The 24,320-nt window shown below is 35.8% G+C and overlaps 1 protein-coding gene across 2 annotated transcripts in view; it reads right to left on the bottom strand.

The window, feature by feature from the left end:
• Positions 1–23,431, bottom strand: part of LOC128213183 (protein Hook homolog 3-like) — a 39,247-nt gene extending 15,816 nt beyond the window's left edge. The window contains exons 1-4 of one of the 2 annotated variants that reach the window (XM_052918736.1): positions 23,349–23,431; positions 12,240–12,325; positions 11,622–11,745; positions 9,666–9,717 (exon numbers count right to left, since the gene is read on the bottom strand). In XM_052918736.1, coding sequence (XP_052774696.1) covers positions 9,666–9,717; positions 11,622–11,745; positions 12,240–12,325; positions 23,349–23,387 — 301 coding nt within the window. In that variant the 5' untranslated portion in view covers positions 23,388–23,431. Of the gene's footprint in view, positions 1–3,182; positions 3,267–9,665; positions 9,718–11,621; positions 11,746–12,239; positions 12,326–23,348 lie in introns of those variants that run through there. The other variant, XM_052918735.1, reaches the window with a different exon arrangement.
• Positions 23,432–24,320: the final 889 nt, after the last annotated feature.

Raw genomic sequence — 24,320 nt, forward strand, 5'->3', positions numbered from 1 at the left:
TGAGAGTTAAGCTTTGTCTTAGCGGATGTTTGCTTTGGAAAACCAAACCTGCAATTAGACCACTTCTTGCTGCAATATGATGAATGGTGATGCGTTTGCAAACGTTTCACAAGCTCATGCAATTCTGGGTCTGCATTGAAATCTGGTATCTCCGAATGAATAGTTCTATCAATGTAACCAACAACATCAGACACAGATTGTTCATTTATTATCTGTGGAACATCATCAATCCACAAGAACATATGAATGTGTGGGCTTCCTCTATTTTGAAATTCTACACGAGCAAAGTAATCACGCACATTTCCTAAAGGCTTTTCATTGTCAAGTATGACATGTTTCATTAAGGCCTTAAATCTCCTTTCAAAGTGAGTTGCAGTTATGAGTGGATCACCTCTCATGGATGAAAAAAATGATCGACCAAATGCTTCATGAAATCCAACATTATCCAGACTCATCCCCAATTCTGGCCAATGCAAATCATCAGCTGATAAAGTCATAAACAAAGTTGGAGGGCCTAAACATCTGAAAGAAGCAAGAAGGTCATATAACATATTCCGAAAGTAAGCAACAGTGCCTTTGATGTTCTTCATGAACATGTATGAATTTTCCAGAAGGTCACAATTTTGACTGATATTCCTTATGTTCCCAGCAGTAATTGGTTCGTCTTTCCCATTGACTGTTTTCATAATTTTCATATGTATATTAACCTCACTCTTCAGAAGGGCTAAATCATAGGACACAGCTGAATGAAGTAAATACGTTAGATTTTTCCTGTAATCTGCACTTGCATCATACAACCTGACACGAAAGTACATGCAAGGTGTGATACGCAAAGGACGAACATGCTTGAAACCAAATTTACCATAAGGAAACAACCACGGGAATGCCATCTCTTCTCCAGCTGTTAAATTCAAAACATTCACAGGTTCAGCTGTATTGATTGGCATACGCAGAATGTTGTTATCATCAGTCATTTGCACATGACACTGCCCAGATGAATCAACAGGAACCATAACATTTTCTTCGCAATGTACTGAATGGCCACTTACATTACCATTCTCAAAAATATTCCCTACATGATTCTTGTCACAATAATCAAGAGAACAATTGATAGAAACATTTTGGTACAGTTCATTATTTTTTTTTAACCAATTCAGTGCTTGAAAAATGGCATTTACAGACACTAACCGTGACTTGCTTTCCTTTGGAATACCGCTCTCTTTATCAAAAGACACAGTAATGAAAGAATCATTATTAAAAGAACGTGGCAGCTGTGAAGCAACAATGTTTACATTTGCTGGTAAATTCAAGACTAGCCCCTTTTCAGCGTACTGGCCTCCTGGCAACATAACCAATGTCATGAAAACATTTATTTTCGAAATGAGTTTCTTCTCCAGAGATGACAACCCTCTAAGTTCGTTTGGAGTTTCACCCACATACAAAAAGTTACTGTGCACAGAAATACTGGGGACATTATTTCGAGCGATAGAACTCTTGCAGGTATGGCATAACTCATCATTCTCATTCACATTCAAAACATATGATACTTCTGTACATGAGGTTAAATATGCCACCTGGTCAATATACAAAAACCTATTGCAACTGGTACAGCTATGAATTGGACGCAAACGGATTGCCTGTTCATAACCACCATTATGATTATCATCTAGCTCATAATCAATAAATGTAAGATCAACAGACGTGCTAACATCACAAACAAATCCCACCGTCAACATGGAAGTCTCATAGGTTGCTAGATTCTTAACAGTGAAGTCTGTATCATTTAGTCCAGCATTTTTTATATCAAGGTCAACACCATCACTGAACGGAATGAGCAGTTCTTTTTTTCTGTATTTCCTGTGTTTCTTTTGCGAGCGTTTAGGTGTACTGCTGAAATATCTATGATCTTTTTCAACAGAATCACGATATGGAAATAAATATTGAAAAGACGTTTCGTTAGGGAATGAATACCCTGAAGAACTCATCTTAAACTCATCTGCAACATATTCCCCATTCAAAAAATCTACGCTACAACTACTATAATTTCTAACAGTATGCACAGAATCCTTACATTGTGTTCTATCTTCTTCATTCATTGCACCCCAAAGGAATGTCCGACCAGGTAAGAGCGATTTTCCTACTGTGTTGGCATCAAACGGACTTTCAATGTAGCCTCCTACCGCAATTTTAGTTGCAGTGTACATTTCATTTCCTGAGGTTTTACCACCAGTTTCAAGCTTCTCAATTGTATCATCAACCTGATCGACAATTGCTTGCACATGGCCATACTCATCTGTCACTATTTTAGACGCTGTGTATATTTCACTTCTGAAATCATTGCTAACAGTCACAAACTGGTCTAATGCATCTTCAACCTTATGTTCAGTTACACCCTCATTGTTATAGTCATCAAGCAGTATTTTAGTCGCAGTGTAAATTTCAGTTACATGATCATTGCCACAAGTCACAATCTGGTCAATTGCATCATCAACGTGCTCTACAGTGGGTACATCAATGTCATGTTGAACAGAAGACGTTACTTCATATTGCTGAACATTATCGCCTGTAACACCATTTACAGTGGAAAAAATTGGTGTCAATTCATACATATATCCAGAATAGACCTCAAAAATGTACATAACCAGCTCGGCAAAACTGTCAAACCTGAGCAAAACAGCATTACCTTGCGGATTCAACAGGCCGTTGGTACCTCTCTGATGAGAATCAAGTATGAAATAATGCTCATTGCTGACATCTATATATAACGCAACAGTAAGGTCATTAACTGTAAGCAAATGTGAATGTGAAAGCAACACCGCCTGTGACAATGCCTCATAAAAACAAGTCTGACCCAAACTGACAACAACCTCATTATCAATCGAACCATAGAAATTATCCAACAGGTACTGTACATGAAAGTCATGATGTCTATGGCGAACAAAATTTGGTAACTGGTTGTGGCCCAAATACCCATAATAGTCAGTGGACGAGACGATTTCTCGGTAAAGCTCTGTGCCTTCATACAGCAGTCTGTCGATATGCCTTGATTGCAAGTCATTACTATGCAGATTGTAATGAGAAAATGACAATAAAGCTATAAGTGCAATTGCAGTGCATTGCATGCCGTTGAATGGCATAAACACATTACAACATTGATGTAAATTTGCTAAAATCCCTCTTACCATTTCGATTTTCCTTTGTTCTTCCAAACCGAGGCTCGCGTGTTTTCCTTTCTTCCACCAGAACGAGGCTCGCGTCATGCGGTACTAAAACGCTGACATATTAGCCGATCATATATAAAATTAGACGGAATTTGTAGACCATATTTGGGAGTAATAGGTGTAGTTGCAACAGGACTTTTAACTTGTGGAAAAATGTAACTCATTCAGAAAAATTCATATTAATTTATATACTCAGTGAACTGTTATTTAACTCTTTTTTGGCGTTCAAGACCGTGTGCAAAATTTTACTTTCATAATGCATTTGTAAGAAATGATGCATATATTTGAACAAGTACATTTTCATGATTATATTTAAAAAAATTCAATATAACTCGTGTGTCCATAATATATTGTGCCGTAACAGCAGTTTGGTCAAATTCATCATCATAATGAACTGTGTAATCTATGATATCATAAAATTACCATAACTCTAGCATGTCTCGCCATACGGAGCTATCAGAACTGGTCTACCTTTTCAACCTAATCTGTACCTCCTTAATAAACTTCTTGTTATTAAATTACTGTTTCACTTCCTAATCAGTGGTATCGTAAAATTTCCATAACATAGTATGATTTTGGCATTATTGAAAAATAGATAAATTTTAATAGATAAATTTTATAATTAAATAAGTAGATGGGTAGAAATTACGCTACATAACATGTACTTGTGCATGCCACTTCCTTTACAATAACTCGCTTATGTGCTATTTTACGCGACAGTGTAATGTAATGTAATGTTTATGTGCTATTAAAAAGAAACCAACCTTTCCGACTTGATAACCACAAATCATACTGCATTTATACGTTTAAAAATACAATGGTCAGCAGTATCTTTCCATTTCCACAACGTCAGCTATTTAACCAGCGCATTAGCACGACCCGCTCTCGTCCTTCATGAACGGACTTTTATACAAAACGAGACTTTATATTTACATAAGATTTTTTTTATTTACATATTTATTTTTCATCAATTATGTTATCCTGTATGTTTTGTTAATTTAAAAATGCAATGCTGAAGTAATTTAAAAAAAAAATGAACACCTCATTATTATTATTAATAATTTATTCATGGTGAAGTTGTTATTTCGAAACAATACTCTCTTACAACCATGTACGACCTGTTTTAATGTCTGGCATTACTGCTATTAATAAATATGTTTTTTTCCAACACAATGCCATCAACAATTAGGTCTTAAACGTTGACATGAAATTATTAGTTGTCATATTCAGTTCACATTTTATGAACTAGTCCCCGACTTCAAAAATTTCTAAAGTAATATCAAATATAGTCGGCGCCCTCAATGGGCGCCGACTAATTAAATGAATCTTTGTGCTACGATTCAGGTCAAAAGAATCTTGTATGATTTAATGTTTTACAACCTAACAACAATAACTAAAGCATTAATCAGTGTGTTTTTCAGAAAAGGTCATCATCGTTGATGACAAGTCTCTTGTCGCAACATTTTTTACAGCTTCACTTTATGACCTTTTTTATACACAGAAGAAAATCTGTAACATGTATCCTCATTAAACAGCAAAAAGACAATAACGCTTGGGCCTAAAAAAAACATTTTGGGTTCTTGTTACCCATCCGATCCTACGAATAAGGTGCCAACCCTACTGTTTTTTAGACTGTAGGAATTATTTTTCTATTATTATTAAAAAAAATTAAATTTTAGTCTGTGTTTTATATGTAGATTAAACCTTTAAAAAGCTTTTTGCAGATGATTACTATAACCCCATCCCCCGATACTGACGTTACGTTCTTACGTTCTTATATAAAGCCTAGTAATAAAAGTTATAAAAAAGCCTAACTCACCTATCTGTTTTTGAAAAGGATGTAACCTTGAAACCAAATATATTTTTTGCCTTGTAAGTTTTCTTTTTCCTTTTTGTTTTAATTCAAAATCACCGGCTGGAAGCAAGGGAACCATGAAGCAGATGCCACAGCTTGTCTGTTATGTGTTTTTTTCCAGTCGAAAAATAAGGGTATACTTTTAAGCGATTTTCAAAGCCTGAGTTATGGGCCTTGCAATAAATGTGATTATAGTAACTGGCAACATGTTCACCAACTTTCTATGAATATCTTGAATGATGTTTTATTTATTGCCAGAATTTCTGCATCTCACGGACAACATACAAAGCCAAGGCTACCACAGTTCCTCTTTCCTTCGAAACTCAAGACAACTAAAAATTAACAACTTTTCTTCACTGGGATCTGTCTCCTTAGATAAGTCAAAACTTATAGTAATTAACTCACCATCCCTTTGGCAAATCAATTATTTGAGGGATGATGCCTGATTTGAGCCTTCAAACAAATCCAGAGTTAAAATAGAAATGTGCTTAAAAATCACAGAAACTGTAATGTGTTATATCCCTAGACACTGATATAGAGCAATTAACACTTTGAATGAAGAACCATTCCTATACCAGTCTCAATGCATTTCAACCACATGGGTTTCCTTGGCAACCTAACACTCTCAAGCACTTTTCAGATTAAAACTTGATGGTATTTGAACAAAAAAACTACATAACATATCTAACTTTTAAATGTCACTGCAGTACACTGGGTTCAGGTTGAACTTGTCAGATGTGTCAATTTCTTGAAAGTTAAAAAGACAGAATTTGTCATCAATACGCAATAAAGTAGACTGACACAATATATAAGAAATCTTGTTCACAGACCGATTAGAATATAACCTACATTTTCAGGCAATAAAAATTGCAGATAGGCAATTATTAAGTAGTAGACTTAATCAATAAGAATGACAACTTTTGAGTGCGTTTAAAGGTCCGCCTACTGCTACTCACCCAAAACACAATCCCTGTGTCAGATTTTGCATTGTCAATGTATCAGCTAATGAGGCTGTATCCTAAGTTGCTACACTCACTCCACCCATTCTTAATCATTAAGATTTTTCTTCATGTCATTTTACTATAACATATTATACCAATATAAAATTATGTCCCATTTCATGATTAATAATTTGGCAAAAAACAATAAAAACAACAAAATTACAAGCATACCGTAATTCATACAAATATCTACAAAAACACAAATCACAAAAAAATCCGTTATAACCGTTTAATGCTGTCTCTGAATATGTTATTTTTCTCTGAGGCGAGAAATTCCAATAGTGCCACAACAGTGTCAATGACAGGTAGTTATTGCAGACGGACGGTGTCTGTCATTAGGTCACCAATCAATAAACACCACACTCAGTTTTCTAACATCATTAATATGCAGCAAACAATTAAGGCCTAAAAAAATAATTCTGCTTCGGGTAGCCAAGCCCTACCTAGGATAAACACCCTGACCCTAACGTTTTATTGTCTATCTGTAAAAAAAAAAAAATGAAAATATTCGTTTTCATAATATGTAGATTAAAATCCTTTTACGGTTATCACTGAAGATTACATTAACGCCATTCCCCAATGAAGGCAATAATGTTCTTCCATTTAGCCTAATATTTTTTTTTTTTAAAGTTAGCCTTATAAAAAAAACCAGTCTATCAACCCTACCTGTTTCTGGACAAGATTTAACCCTAACCACACCTTTTTTAGTGTGGCCTGAACTGAAGTCATATGTCTTTCAAAGGATTCATTCACAATTATACGGCCAATCACCAGAATTTTTTATTTCGTGTGAAAAGTGATCAAACTGCTTTAATAAAAAATCCAATGAGTTTAAATTAGAGCTCTTTTGTAATAATTATTTAAATATGAAACATTTTACCTGAAAGTGTTAACTTAGTAATGCTATTGAAAATTCAATAATTTTAGCCTTGGATCTTCAAATTTCGGATTTAATAAGCATCTGCCAATTGCTGATTGGTGCTTGTTCATGAAAGTAAGTAAAATAACTCAATTTTAACAATTTAAAATAAATGTTGACAACAAAAAATCTGGGATTAAGTCCCTTTAATCGTAACTTTGCCTTAATATAAACAGCTGTTGTTTTATGAAAATAATGAATATGAACTTTAGAGAATAATATGGCAATTAAGAATTAATTGTGATAATATGAAATGATTATACATACCCAGTAAATCCCTTCAAATATAATAGTTTTTATTTAGAACTCAATCTTCAAGGGTTTTTTCAAGATTCCATGGACGGTATAAACAAACCCATCTAGACAATAATCTCTATTTTAAATACCTTAAATATGCATTATTTAAATCTGGCACAAAATCTTTAAAATGAAAGGACAATTGATGTCTACAGGTGGAACTTTATAATGTTAAGAAGTTTTAATGATATCATGTAATTACACCACAGATAGGCACTTCATATACTTCTTGTTAGCTATTTTCAAAACCATGACATTAATGTTTAAACAAGTTAAACTTACACAACAGTACATACAGTATTTTTCATTGTTTGTACTGCATGGCACATACTGAATTAACAAGAGATGTTTGTCAAACATTATGCCCCCCCTGAGCGCCACGTTGTCAGGATTATATGGACAATTGAATGAAATATGCATGGACTGAAATGACAGCTGATTTGTCACTGACATTGGATGCCGTTGAGGCAGTTTTAAGATTATGACCATTCAAAGTTTGAGGATAGAGTGTGTTATGACCATGACCTTTGACTCTATGACCTCAAAATCCATAGGAATCATCAGCTGGTCACCAAAAATCTAAATGTCAAGTTTGAGGGCCATGGGTGCAGGCATTGACAAGTTATCACACCGACAAGCTTCTTTTCGTACTAGGTCACTGTAACCTTGACCCGATGACCCCTAAAATCATAAGGGGTCATCTTAAGTTCAGACACAACACCAAGTCAAGTTTGAGGGCCATGGGTGCAGGCATTGTCGAATTATCACTTGAAACATTTTCGCATTCAAGGTCACTGTGAACTTGACCTTTGACCCAATGACTCCTAAAATCAATAAGTGTCATATCCTGGTCAGGCCCAACTTCCATGTCAAGTTTGATGATCATTGGTTCAGGCATTGTTGAGATATCACTGGGAGATGATTTGTTAACTTTTTTGTGATAAAGGTTACTGTGACCTTGACCTTGGCCCGATGACCCCCAAAGTCAAGAGGGGTCATCTACTGGTCAGGCCCAACCTACATGTCAAGTTTGATGACAATAGGTCCAGGAATTGTCAAGTTTGCTTTCAAGGTCACTGTGACTTTGACACCTAAAATCAATAGGGGTCATCTACTGGTCAGGCCCAACTTCCAAGTCAAGTTTGAGGGCCATGGGTGCAGGCATTGTTGAGTTATCACTTGGACAACCTTTTATCATTCAAAGTCACTGTGACCTTGACCTTTGGCCCAATGACCCCTAAAATCAATAGGGGCCATCTATTGGTCAGGCCCAACCTCAGAGTCAAGTTTGATGGCCATGGGTGCAGGCATTGTCGAGTTATTACTAGGACAACCTTTAACCATTCAAGGTCACTGTGACCTTGACCTTTGGCCCGATGACCCCCCAAAACAATAGGGGTCATCTACTGGTCAGGCCCAACCTCCAAGTCAAGTTTGTGGGCCATAGATGCAGGCATTGTCGAGTTATCATATGGACAACTTTTTACCATTCAGGGTCACTGTGACCTTGACCTTTGGCCTGATGAGCCCCAAAAATAGGGGTCATCTTCTGGTCAGGCCCAACTTCCATATCAAGTTTGATGACCATAGGTCTAGGCATTGTTGAGTTATCACTCGGACAAGCTCTTAAATTATTTTACCATTAAAGGTCACTGTGACCTTGACCTTTGACCCGATGAGCCCTAAAATCAATAGGGGTGATCTACTGGTAAGACCCAACCTTCATGTCAAGTTTGATGACCATACGTCCAGGATTTGTTGAGTTATCACTCGGACAAGCTTTGGTCTACCGACGGACCAACCGACCGACCGACATGCCTGTGTATATTACCCCTCTTCTTCGAAGGGGGGCATAATTATGGGAAAACCCAGAATGAACAACTTCCGAATAGTCTTTCAGTTTATGCTATTAGGAACAGCAAAAAGTTTGATAAAACATGTTTGTTTTTTTATGTTTTGAATAAATAATACTGTTGTTTTATTCCCTTTTAATTGAAGTCATAAAAGTTTTCAACTGCCAAATAAAGTTATAATCAAAGAGAACAAATAATCAACAGTCTTAAACATTTTATTCTAAGAAGGCAGATTGGTGCCAAAATTTGTCTCCATGAGAGCAGAAGGGTGCTAAGTTGCTAACAAAAAAGGACATGGTGCAGCCCCTTTCCATAACTTTTTAGCTAAAACCATACAATAAACTTAATGCATAAATTATTACTATTCTAGATTTCTAAAACAACTAGCCCTTTCCCAATTTCAGGGATTCAATTCATTATTTGAAACTAAACTGTAAATATATAACTTATTTTACCATATTTAGTAGAATACATGTAAATGAAGTTAACATATTAATTGCAAAACGTATGTGTACATACCTATAGCATTCACATCCGGCATCTGAAAGTCATGGATCTGTATACCCAGGATCTGAAATACAGCCAGGACATATTATCCCTTTGTTATTAAAGGTACATTCTGTGGATTTGAAATTATGTTAAGAAGCATTTTCTCATTTTACACATCTCATAACAATCTTTAAAACATTTTAAAGTCTCTGGTACTTTTATGAGGTCCCAATAATACAAATAAAACTGTAAACAAGTTTATTTTAGGGGGTCCCTGAAAAATCACAGGAAAATGGAAATGGGTCCCTATGCAGAAAAATATTTGTGGGACTCTGGTGTTCTGTGTAAGGGAAATCCCTGATTATCCATTCAAGATGTTTCATAAAGATTGTCTACTTAGTAACTATCTGTAGAAGAGTCTACAGATGCCATAGTGCTCCATCCAGGATTTAAAAAGAGCAGGGTGCTAGGTCAGAAGAGGCGTTTTTGATGCGAATTGAATTGGGGCACTTGCAAAGTTCAATGTTAAAATTATATTGCGTAAGTGTTGTGACTACTTTCAATACTAATAGCTTGTTGTGAATACCTTAGCTGTAATCTTGACTTAAGTGTCTAAATTATGTATATCTATTATATTAAATTTTATACTTTGACTTGAAAATATGTCCAGTTAACATCAAATATGGTTCAAATTCATCAAAATCAGCTGTCAAACAAAAGACCACAGCAGGGCATAGTAGAAAGGCAGTAGGGAGTTGGAAAAGAGCAGCAGAGACCTCTCCCCTATTATTTAGGCCTAGCTGGAGCACTGGATGCCAACTGCCTACCCTAGTGAGAGTATCTTATTCCAAGGTTTCAGGGCACAGAACACAGACAGAATGTAACTATGAATTGAACTACATGTACCTTGGGTCACCGTTCTTTGATGTATGCCAGTGTATATATCACACATTATTTTTAGTTGTGGGGCAGGGTATTGAACCCCTGGGTTGACACTTGACAATCAAGTGTCTCACCCCTAGACCACAGAACCACCACAATGGCATGAAGAATCATAATCAATCTCTATAGCAGCATAATGTGAAAAACAAAAAACATGTTCTTTATACGTAAGATGGTGTCATTTTTCACATTCATTGTAAATTAGCACTATTTTACCAAGCAAAATGCTTGTCCAATATGAAGCACAAGAATTGAAAGAGATTTTTCTGTACAAACCCCTGAATGGCCTGACTGTTAAATGGTAAAAATTCCTGGGTTGATTGGTAAGTGCATACTAGACCACAGATACACCACAAAGGCATGAAGAATTATGATCAAATTATGACAGCATACTGTGAAAAACAAAAATCTTATTCTTTATTCATTAGATGGTGTCATTTTTCAATTTCATGTTTAACCATTCCTTGTAAATGAGCAATATTTTACCAAGCTAAACAGAATCTCTTGTCTCACTCAATATTAAATACTATATCACCCTAAGTTGAGTTCACATGGCAGATCAATCACCTAGTTGCAAAAAATGTACTGTCAACCAAGTTATTGCAGGTGTGTTTTCCTGCCTCTCCACTAAAAATACTAATCTTCCTGGAAGGATGCTAAACAGTGCCAGTACTATACACTGAAACCCTTAAAAGAACCAGGGTAGCTCCAACCAGAGTTACATTTTGTTCCATAAGCTAACAAGACTGAATGAAACACTTAAAAGAACCAGGGTAGCTCTAACCAGAGTTACATTTTGTTCCATAAGCTAACAAGATTGAAACTCTCAATGGGGCTGACATCAATGGATAGCTAGTGGCTTCATAAAACTCCCTGCCTGAGTCTGTTTAGATCTGCTGTGAAGCTACATCTTATAATAGCTTTATGTCAAAAATATGCACTTCAAGGAAGTGAAAACATTCTATGCTTCTTTATTATATGTCACTTAAAATGTTTTCATTACCACCTCTTGACTTATGACAGTGAACCAATGTGAAACCATACCTCAATATTGTACTCGAGGATGCCCTTGAGGATTTTTTTCAGGTTGGAAACCTTCAATCTCCAGTTGGTCACATCCTCTGTTTTTACCCTGCTCAGCCATGAGTCCGTGAAATAGTCAGGGGCACTGAAATTATTTTTTTTATATATCATAATTCTATTTTGCTCGTCCACCAGTTTGAGATAAAGCATTTGCCAGGCATTTAAATGAAGATCAACATGTAAATTCAAAAAAGTTTAAGTATATCTAACTTAATATTTTTATTTTTTAAAGTAGCCCTAAGTATACTTTTCATGGAGTTATTCTTGAACCACTTAATAAAATATTATTGCAGATAGGGAAACTGTGAAGTATCATCCTAAACAGTTCTCAAAAGTCCTTAAATGTATATTGAAAATGCTGCATACAAGCTGCATGTCCAAATAGATACATGTGTCAAGTATAAATATTGGATGCATATATGAATTTGTCCTTAACTAACTTGTCAGACTGGAGTTTCTACATGATATTGAATTGATAAAAATGTCTGATCTCTAGAATTCATCAAAAGGAACAGTTTGATTATTTAAATAGCATGGTTCTATTAGTCCAACTAAAACTTCCTAGTGTGGCGAACTCACATTTGATGCAGCACCTTTGACATGGCAATTCCATCACTGAGCTCTTCTGCATTGCCGTGAGGAACATCCAGATTAAACGTCTCCAACTGAAATAGTGGTGAAAAATGTTAGTGTTCTGTCAGTAAAATTCAGTAAATACAAGGGACAAGAACTCAATCATTTTGTCTCTTTTTTATGTAAAAAACTACTTTTTGTGAACTGATGTCTTCATGTACACATATAACTGCTTGATGAAATATTGCAGAGAAAACACTTGAAGACAAAACTAGAAAGCAATGTGCCTCGTAAAGCATCAAACAGCTCATAAATACACAGAATGCCTTGAAATATTATAAAAACCTACATAAGTGTTGACAAATTACCTTCGGATATCAACTGGAATGAGAATAATAATATCTGTCATGTGTTCCCGCTCCGGATAGAAAAATCCTACACGAGGGCACCTGCGTTGCCTGGTAACGAGGCTTGCTGAGTTACCGGCTACGCAGCGTGCTCGAGGGTCGGATTTTTCTATCCAGAACGGATACACATGATAGATATTTTTCTAGCATACCTTAATTATTTTTGGGGGGAAGAAACTGCATAAAAAAGCTCATTTTTGTACATTTCACCAAAAAGCGCGTGCGATAATGTTTATTGACGTCATGACGGCCCAGTAACTTTTATTCACTGTCCACGTCAATAAGTTCCTTCGATATCAAGTCTTTGAAGGGTTATTTCGTTTTGTTGTGAAGATATATTTTTGCAAAGTAAATGTTTATGAAACTCATCTATTGAAATCTCATAATTATGGTTACTTAAAGTATATAATAAAAGAGATAAAAAGTATTACGTCACAGCGCGTGACTCATCTGGCATGGGGTGATGCCAGATGGGATTTTTCCAGCACGGCTGACGTCACCGGAAATGCCTATCCGGTGTGCTAGAATATACCATAAATTAATCTTTCCTGAAAATAAGTTCATCAAAACACATGGATTTCACGTCATTCACCGACTGTATCAAGATACACTCCATGCTGAACTACCACTTTCCTCGGTCACTCCGAGGGTTTTATCGCGGATATCAATCAAGTACTTAACCGCTTTCCTCGCTATAATCCGCCTTGTTTCGCCGAGTTGCTCTTTTTCTGCCGAGGGTTTTATTGGCAGTATGTATATACATCTGTATGAAGATATTGTCGTAATCTATTTCCTACTTAAACGAATATAATTCAGCTTTCAATTGAATAATTTTATGAAAGATACGGTGTTAGTATGAATATTATGTTTAAAAACTATTGAAACCCTTACTTCTTAGTTAATAATTAGAAATTATTAGTATAAAATGGCAAAATTCTGACTACTTTTGGTTATCTGGTTATTGTTAAAAAATGCATTTTAAAACTGCAGGTTTAAATGTAAGACAGTTAAGAGAAATTAATTGAATATACGTAGCAAACAGAATGTTTACATAACTTTAAGTAACTGGGACTGTTGGAAGTCAAATGAGTAAGATATAATTAGAACTGGGTCAAAAATGGACATCAACATATATTGCATTTTTGTGCCGTCAAAGGATTAGCAGTTTATTATTATGTGCAAGTAAGTCTGAAAAATATTGAAACAACACAATAAAAGAACGGTATTCAAATAAATTACACAAAATCAGATACATGTCAGGGATAATTCTATGTCAGATTTTCAATGAGAGAATTGCTCACATTTGTCCAAAATTGGTGAAAGAATTTTAATTTCAGAGATTTTTATAATACATGGATAACACAGTGATAAAACAATGCACAACAGTAACTTTATTCATGAATATCAATATATATATTACAAATTTACAATATATAGATATAATATATACACTTATTTGACTAGAAGGAAACACTTGTTAACAGTTCAGACATCATGAATATTCATCCTCATCATTCTTGAGCAAAAAATAGGGTTTAGCCGTTTTTGCTGAAAGGTGCATTGACTTTTTTGGGGGAAATGAATGCTTTCCATTGTAGTTTTCATCTGAAGCTGGTATTTCATTTTGGTCAACAGGCTTTTTTTTTAAGAAATGCAACAACGTTTTCTGATTTGACATTTTGACGCTTCGGATATTGTAGACGCCTTTAAAATGCAGTGGTTACCCACGTATACAAAATTATTCCAGGTCGCAAAAACGCTTGGAAACAAGTATGTGGACGATATTGATCCAAACTTTTGATAAGACAAATGTTACTTTATGTATTCAATGTAGGGGAGGCAATTCGTCAGTAATTCAATTCATATAAACAAGAAGCCATCGGCAACTTCCGATGCTTTATTTTGTAAAACATCAAAAGGGAAAAGGCACAAAATAAACAAACTGCGATGAAGCACAAGAATATCTCGCATTATTGTGATTCGAGCAATTTTTATGCAAGAAATCACGGAAATCGCTAACTAAAATTATCCCTGCATGTTGTCACTCCCCAGTAACGCGGCGACTGTAATTATTTGGTCCACTGACCAGCCTCGGAGCGTGAACGAGTGTAAACGTCCAGGAAAGTGGATTTTGATAAATTGAATTTCGTGTCCGCGATGACATGAATCCGCCGAGAAAAACGGAAAGTGGTAGTTCCGCGTGGAGTGTACTGTACATTAACGGCTATTCACTAATTCAGGGCCATTGAGAAGTATGCTTACATCCAAACATTTCAATCGAAAACAAGAATTAAATGTGTTACCTTCACATTTTCTATTTTGTTAAGTTTAAATGAATGAATATTTTTTTAGAGCAAGATAAAATGTAACTCTAAAATATTAGACGTGTTATACGGGATTCTTCCAATCCCTAACGTCTAAACGGGAATGTGCAAAAAACGGGGGTGTTTTAAAAATATTGAAATTGTTTTAAGTGAAGTATTTTATGGTTGAAATTGATCATAAAGAGTTACATTCATATTCTACCATGTAAGTGAAATGCTATTTTGCACTAAACAAGCATTTAATGCATTAAAACAAGTTGTTTAGCTTTCCAATAAAACGAAAGTTGACTGACAAAGAAAACAACTATGCGAAGGGGAACAACTCGATACAATCGTAATAACTCGGCCTCCTCCGACAAAGCTTCGAGATAGACCTTGTTATACAATCGTAACAACTCGGCCATGGCCGAAATGTTCCGAGCGATTTAAAACTGTGCCCTGAAGCCTTGCAGGTGCCCTTCATGTATATATCGTTATGTTTTGACAGAATGAAATGAAAAAAATCTGGTACTATTTCTTGTTTTTATGATATTTTATAGACTCTATATGCTTTAACCCGGAATCCTGATCGGAACAACTACCCACTTTTCAGGGGTGTAGAAATTATTTCAAGTAGCAGGGAATATCCTAAAAGTAGGCGGGGGGTCTGGATGTCCTCCCCCAGTTAGGGTCAAGGGGGCAACGCCCCTTGTGGGATGAATTTAAGCCTTTTTAACCAAACATTCTAGTCTTCTGGTGCATGTTTATTTTGTAACAGGGAACCTTAACATAAATGTACTATAATATGATACTGAAACTGAGTACTATCCCCCCACCACCCACCAGTGAGGGCTAACTAATTAACCAAACTACTGTCAAATTCAGATTCAGGATAATATTATAACATTCCAGACCACATGCCTTGACATTTGCTAGCTATTCCCTCCTAATAATATATGTTATTTCTTCTCTACCAATTATATACTTTCAGCCACTGAATCACTATTAACCTCTGTAAATTAAACATCTAACTTCATTTTCTGTGGTTCTAGATATTTCACCTGCAGCTAACTAATATTCCATTTTAATAACCAGAAGAAATATCTGAACACTTTGTGACATTTAAAGCGTACTAAATTTCACCCAACGTACATGTAAAATTCATCAAAATAATGGATTATTTTTAGCAGTGACATCACCGCAAGCTTGTTCATTTTGTTTACACCTGGTTAACAGGCGTATATAAAATTTACTGTTGCGTAAATGGTAATAGGACTAACAGAAGGCCAGACACGCTCATGTTGCATACTTACTACGCTTTTTTGTGTCTGGAAAAAAATATTTATTTCACCCTCCATTGCTTCGCAAATCATTAATTTCAAAACATCCGCAGATGGGGATGCGACTAATAAGGTCATGTATCTAGCTAATGTTTTTGTTCTCGGAACACTGGGAAACCCAAACCTAATACTTGAAAAACATCCCAGAGGGGGATGTGACAAATGACGTCACGTATCGAGCTAATGCTGTATTGTAGTCGGAACGCGCGGAAAGCAAAATAAACAATATCAACAATCAAGGTTTTAAACGGATGTAAACAGAACAGACATGACAAAAAATAACAGATTTTATTTTTGTTGATGCTGGGAAATTAGCCGGGTGGAGATGCTAAAGTAACCGGGTTATTTTACCGGCTCCCGGCCCATTTCTACACCCCTGACTTTTGATACTAAACAATTTGTACGTGAAGGATTTGCCATATCAAAAATCTAAAAAAAATCCGTCAACGTACAATTATTTGGACTAAGACATGTAAAAGCAAATGAAATGCTCAGATGAGCTAAAAGAGCATGCACAAACATAAAGAGTTTTTATTAACATATGTAATGGATGTATTTTCTTTCTTTAAGCTACTGTGATTTCGAGCATGCATTTTACAAACATTCAATATACAGTTTATTTCAATGAGATGCATGTCAGTCTTTAATTCTTGGCATAACTTTGATACCAACATTCCAATAAATGACATCGTGCTTGAAACATAATTATGTTTTCATTAAAGATAATGCCAACATGCCTTTGTAGACTTATGACTTATTTGGACTAAATAAAATGATAAAATATTTTTGGCATACTCAGCTTGGTCTTTGAATGCTGATGTGACTTTTAATGTTTTGTTTGCAAAGTGTGTGTTCGCGACATCTGGCACAACTCATTTGCAGCAATTTACGAAAGCAAACACATTTTTTTAATAATTTTGAGGTATTTTCAACTGTTTTCATAAATTTTTGCTCAACTAACACAATCAATTTAACTGTATGAGGTGCATTTAGGCACACATTATGTAAGTCTTTCCATGTTTTCTCTGTAAATGGTTCATCATAATGCATTTCTGAGTGCCCGATAGCTACAATAATGAGCGATCAGGGATACTTTTTTATTATTTTGACATTTCATGTGTATCCCTGTAACGCTACAACTCTCTACCATTTAACACTGGGCGAAAGAATATATAGTAATATTATGCATCGATGTTGATTAATAATGATATAATTGTTACAAATGTACCTAACAGTGATCTTAACTGGGTTGGATTTGTCGTTAGAGTCGTTATTTTCACATAAATATACTCTGGGTCACGAAATGAGCGTAGCAGTCCACCATTTTTTATACATGTTGATTTTTATCGAATAAATTTGTACCCATCCGTCAATGATGGTTAACCCTGTGCGCAGTCACAGTTATCCTCCCTTTTCTATGTATTGTGCAGAGCAACGCAACAGTGTTCAAAAATGGTGATACCTAATCATCATCATCATCATCATCACGAACATCATCATCATCAACTTCTCCCAACTTGACCCATCAAACACGTTAGCGTTCAGCGCATTGAAATGGTTGCATTTTAATAGTGTTATTTAACCGAGCCTATTAACGACCAAAATATTCGAAATCCTCTACCCCGTATCATACATGTACACAACCTACCTACCTTGTGTCTACCTTGTGTCTTCTAGGGAAATGTTTAGCCCTTTAGGCTAGTTGATCCCTTTAGACTACTTCTATGCAAATCTCCACTCCGATCTGATTTTGTTTATCAATGAGAATATTGAAATTTACTCCAGTCTGATTGTTTGCTGATGAAATTAATACACATCACTTAGATCAAAACGTTTGTGTGCCCATAACTTATCCAGTTGTGATTTAAAACTGTTCACGGTGCTGCATGTAACAATATTATGTGGAAGGCCGTTCCAAATGGATATAGTACGATGTCCAAAAGAATTTAATCGAATAGACTTGTGAGCTTTAGGCATTGCAAGCTTCAAACAGTGACCTCTTGTTCCACTATTGTCCGCAAAATTGAAAAATACACTTGCATTGATGTCATCAACTTCGTGAATAATTTTGAAAACTTGTATCATGTCAAATCTTTTTCTACGGTAGTCCAATGTTGGGAGATTCAGTTCTTTCAATCGTTCTTGATAGGAAAGTCCACGAAATTCAGGTATTAGTCTTGTGGCTCTACGTTGCGCATTCTCCAGAACTTGCTTACACTTCTTCGTGTATGGGAAGTATATTAAATTTCCATAGTCCAAGTGGGAACGAACAAGAGACTTGTACAATGTTAAGAACAAGGATTTGTCCATGAAGGTGAATTTCCTTCTAATAAGCCCAATGGTTTTGTTTACTTTGTTGACTGTATTATTAATGTGGGTTTCAAAATTCAAATTATTTGTGAAGAGCACACCCAGGTCTTTTTCAGAAAAATCCCTTGCAAGTTTGTGAACATTTCCATTCTCATCTATCATGTTATAGTCATTGTAAAATTTTTCATTACCAAATGACACAATTTTACATTTCTTAATATCAAATTTCAGTAACCAGTCCTTACTCCACTGACATAAACGGTCAATATCTTCCTGAAGCTGTTGTTGATCAGTTGCGGAAAGAATATTATTATAGATTTTACAGTCATCTGCAAACATTTTACAGAGGCATCCAACTACATCCGGTATATCGTTCACGAAAATTATGAAAAGAATTGGCCCAAGTATGGAGCCCTGGGGAATTCCTGACAAAACTGGATTCCACTCAGATTTTTGACCATCAACAACTACCCTTTGTTTGCGTCCATTTAAAAAGTTCTCAAGCCAGTTCAAAATTTGTCCAGAAATACCATATGCATTTACTTTCTTGAGAAGTCTACGGTGAGGTACACTATCAAAAGCTTTTCTAAAGTCAAGGTATATTGTATCAACTTGAATATTATTGTCAACTGCTTCAGTCCAATCCTCCAATACTGACAGTAGTTGGATAATAGTGTTTCTGTTCTTACGAAAGCCATACTGACAGTCTGACAAAAGTTTATGACGTGACAAATGTTCAACTATAACAGCCCGAATTATTTTCTCAAGCAGTTTACAAATCACAGAAGTCAATGACACGGGGCGGTAATTTCCTGGGTCTGTTTTGTCTCCTTTTTTAAAAATGCATGTTACATTTGCTAGTTTCCAATCACATGGTAGGATCCCGGTGGTAACCGACTTCTGAAATATTTCGCTCAACGGTATGTATATTTCAGGGATGATAACAGAGCTAAGTTGCCAATCCTGAAAATTTCTGCGTGGGGTTCAGGGGGCCGCTTAAGGCGGTGGGGGGACAAGGGGGGCGAAGCCCCCCGAAGCTTTCCGTATTTCAGGGATTCTAATACCCTTTTTTGCCTTAGAATAGTGTTCAAGGAGTACACCTTTCGGTTTGATAGATATAATTATGTTCAACACGAGACATCCACAATCAGAACAATAATCAGGAATGTTAGGAGTGAAGTTTAACACCTTTGTCTTTAAACAAAGTTAAATTTACTTTTTTTTACCTAGGCATTAGACATGTACCTGACTTTTGGTTCAGTTGTCCACTTCCCATAAAACTCAACTGGCTATGATCAAATGCCTGTGTATGAACAGTCTACACTATGGGATGTTTGATTTATAATAATGAACAACATATCGATTACATATTGATTATCATGCTTGCAAATGTTAATTGTAAAAGTGTTAATTATTCAATTTTTATGTATCGTATTAAGAGTATTTATTCCATTTTCTGCACATTTGATGAGAATATAATGTTATTAATTATTATATATATTATTCCAAGTAATATCCAAACGGGACTTAAATGCTTTGGCAGCGTAGTCGTTGTGGACATGGTGGACTTTGACGTATTTTGGTCCCTAAGCCATATTTTTTCCCCTCATGGTGTTACATGAGTCCAGTAGCACACAAACTAGATTGTCCCACGGCAGTTCCAAGTCTCTCAAACTGGCTTTCAAATTCTATGAAAATTGATTCAGAATCAGCCCTTATGATTTTTAAGGAGGCCAAATGCCTCAACACTATTTTTTTCTCTATAGCAGAAAAATAGCTGCAACAGTTTTCTCATTGTGTTTGTTGACTTGTCTTAGTTGAAACAAAACCGAGATCCATTAACTCCTCCACATGTTCATCATTGAAATGGCTAGCCACTACGTAAGTCATCTTGTATGATGCTGTACACCTTTGAAGTTTTAATTCGCTGAGAGCTTTTGTATCTTTGGCAAGTGTCTTAAGTAAGACACACTACTGTGGTGCCAGGGAGCATGTTCAGTCATAAATCAAAGTATCATGGCCTCTGGATTGAATTGTCAGTCACTGACAGGAACAACTGGATGCACTGGCTGAGGTGTCTGTTCATCCCCGACTTTTGTAACCATCAACATACCTGGAAATACAAATTACAACTATAGAATTTAAATCTCACTCAAACTGGGTCCTCAAGAAGTTTTGTTGAACTGTCTCAAATAGAAAATAAAATGGCTGCCTCTACGTAATATGTGTTACTACTACAAAATATTTATTCTTTTTTTTTAAATTTGAACTAAACCAACTTTCATTTGAACCTCCCATACTGGTCAAAAGCCACTTCTTATTGAGAACAATGCTTCAAACATTATGAGAATAATAAAGAAACGGTTAACAGCGTAAACTTTAATCGGCCAATTCAAATTTGTAAAATAAAAATCGATTATTATGACACAATCCGAATCGGGATGTCCGAAATGATGCTAGATGCGCAAAATTCATTATTAGTTTGATCACTTTCTATTAACTTAAAAAGAAATGTTTCGGGAATTTTTCTTAAAAATAAATGCCAAATATACCCTTTAAATCGACGAATCGATGTTTTTAGAAGTTGGTGGTGGTCTTTTTTTTCCAATACCCGTTTATTCGTCTTCGTCGTCTGTTATATCCGGATACGACCATCCGGATACTGTCTTCTAGTCCCATCGGTAATTTCCGTAATCACCGGATGCTATCTTAACCAATCATATAGCTCGATTGCCAAGACGTAAATAGGTTCGTTAATTTCCGGCTTTACACTTCCGGAAAACTCACCTTTCGTACCCATATTGTTCGAACTGAGCTCGATTCGCTCCCAGTACCCACCCCCCCTAGAAAAAAACTCAACGGATTTACATTAATCTCAAAATCGATCCGTGAGGCCTCAAATCCGGAATTCCGGATTAATCCGGAATTTTATCATCCCTGATATTTCTTCAGCACATTGCTTTAAAAAGAAAGGATGGCAGTTATCTGGACCACACGCTTTAGAAGCATTTAGAGCTTTTAAATGTTTTAACACCAACTGGGGTGATACAATAATATCCGAGATGAAATTTTCTTTTTCCAACTTATCCTCAAAATTAGGAATTTCTGAGTTATCTTCCCTCGTGAATACTGATGCAAAGAAATCATTTAAAATGTTAGCTTTGTCTTTAATTTCAGTAGCAATGTTACCGTTCTTATCTCTTAGATCACCAATCCCACTCCTGGTATTTGTCTCCCCTTTTACAAAACTCCAAAACAATTTTTGACTTGTTTTTGAACTTTCTGCTACACCTTTTTGGTATTTCCTTTTAGAGAACCGAATAGCTTTAGTTGTACTATTTCTTATTTTACAGTATGATTGATAGTCCCTATAACTACGGCTGTAGGTGTAACGCTTCCATGCATGATACTTTTTCTTGACCTTTCTCACACAGTAATAGTCCATCCATTTTGGTTTTTTACATCCCCTCTTAGTATTACACTCTGGAATAAAATTCTCAACACAGAAATCCATATGTCGCAATAGAATTTAGAAAGGACCAAGAATCTTCAACATTCATATCCGCCATCTCCTTCCAGTTTACCCTACTTAGGTAGTTTTTAATTTTAACATAATCACCCTTAAAGAAGTTTACTTTATTTACTGGTTTCCTGTCCTTGTTTACTACACATGGAATTTCACAGATTATTGATATGTGATCACTTGCGCCGAGTTTGCTACTCAAAGTTAAGTTTTCAACTTCAGTCTGGTTATCAGTTAGTAATAAGTCTAAACAACTAGGGTCTTGACCCTGTCTATACCTTGTAACACCCTGTACATGTTGATTAAGAAAGTTATCCCTGAGGCATTCGACAAAAGAGAAAGCAGGATGTGTTTCATTTCTGTGTACTGTCCATGTGGACCAGTCTATTTCCGGGAAATTAAAGTCACCCAGAATCACCAGATGGTCAAAAGTTAAACTACATGCTTGTGATAAAAGAAAATTCAAATTCCTCTGATTTACCAAATTACTTGAAGGAGATTTGTATATTCCCCCTATTAAAAGTTTTTTAGCGTTTGCAAGTCTCAATTCACACCAAACAGTCTCCGAAAAGTCAGCTTCACACAAAATGTCACAATAATCTGCAACTATAGCCTCTTTAACATAAATAACTACCCCACGGCTGTTTTCTTGAACTTTAGCACTAAAACACTGATAACCCTTCAAAGAATACTCTCTAGAGTCAATGTTCATAGCTTTTATATTTTTTGGGAATACTTCAGTTACAATGATAACGTCAATCATTTTTATTGAAACTAATATTTCAAGCTCGTCAATTTTGTTTAACAAATTATCTGAAACCTGTCAGATTTGTCCTAGATTTACAGATTAATGGATACAATCGATGCATGTAAGTGCATTATGGTATCTGAACATGTTTTTTTGGCATAATGACATAAATAAATGTGTGTTTGATAGTAGGCAATGATATTTTCGTAGAAATTTGAATTTATAACAAAGATAATTTAAAAATTGTGGCCGCGAGGATCCTCTGCGCAAGGCCCGTTTGCTACTTTTTGCTGGGATGGTGGACGTCACCAGTCTGCCATAGTCTAAAAATTGTCAAAAGACTGGTTGACGGCCATTTAGGTGGACTAAGTGCCCGAAAGCTCACAGCTAGTCCACAACTGTTTTGATCTTGGAAAACCCGAAGAAATCGATATGAACACAGGTTTTGCAGAAGCAAAGTATAAAATGGTTGTAACTTTCTTACCCAGACAATTAGACTTTCGCAAAGAACTTCTCTGTCCATTCTTTTGGTATTTAAATCATTTCAAAAACTGTTTTGACAAGTTGAAAGCTGTAAATGGACAAGGGAGATAACATATCTACTTCCGTATGGACTCGTTTTAATTTCTGGCTTAATCGATTAGGCTAACCTAAACTATTTCCTTTACGCTGACGTCAAGAATATTGTGACAGGGAGTTTAGTGTTGGATGAAGCCACTAGGGTCTTGAAGTTTTATTGGTAAGAGTAAATAAGAAGTTATAACAGAAAAACGGCAGCTTAATATTTTCTTTCGCGAGAATATCAAAGTGTATTAGTGTCAATACTTGATCCGACCGTTTAATATGATAGTCGTAACAGGAGAAAAAGGCCGGGAAAGTTGGCAAGGATAACTGATGGTTAGTAAAAGTGCCCCCCCCCCCCCCCTATAAATGTATAAACAACTCACTCAAATAGACTGGACGGACAACATACTTAAATCACACACATAAATCTTTACGCACAGTAAACAGAATTGGAGATACATAACATGAGCGTACATATGGCCGGGGTCTGGGGGCATGCCGCCTAAATTAATGAAAACAATGGTGCAATGTGATGCATTCTTGGCGTTCTGGGGTACTCTCTTAAGAAAATGAACAGTGTAAGGATAATAAATCACCAAATAAACCCTTCACTTTCTATAAAATAGCAAACACTGACTTACCCCCCGTTATGTTACTCTCACGATTGTCTAACAGAAGTCTATTTTTTGGTCCTTTTTTCCATTGAACTATATCATTAAATGCTCAATGTTCATATGTCTGTTACACTATGTAAAGTCAAGTTCAAATATTGTCACTTTGGATGAATATTTTGTTTTGTCAGAACCTGATCCTACTCCCAGGTCAGAACCATGTAGATTCAGCCGCGTACTCGCGTATAGGCAGCTACGCGCCTGTATTAACTATGATGAAG

Source organism: Mya arenaria, chromosome 13, assembly GCF_026914265.1.
Source record: "Mya arenaria isolate MELC-2E11 chromosome 13, ASM2691426v1".
In the NCBI taxonomy this organism is placed as follows: domain Eukaryota; kingdom Metazoa; phylum Mollusca; class Bivalvia; order Myida; family Myidae; genus Mya; species Mya arenaria.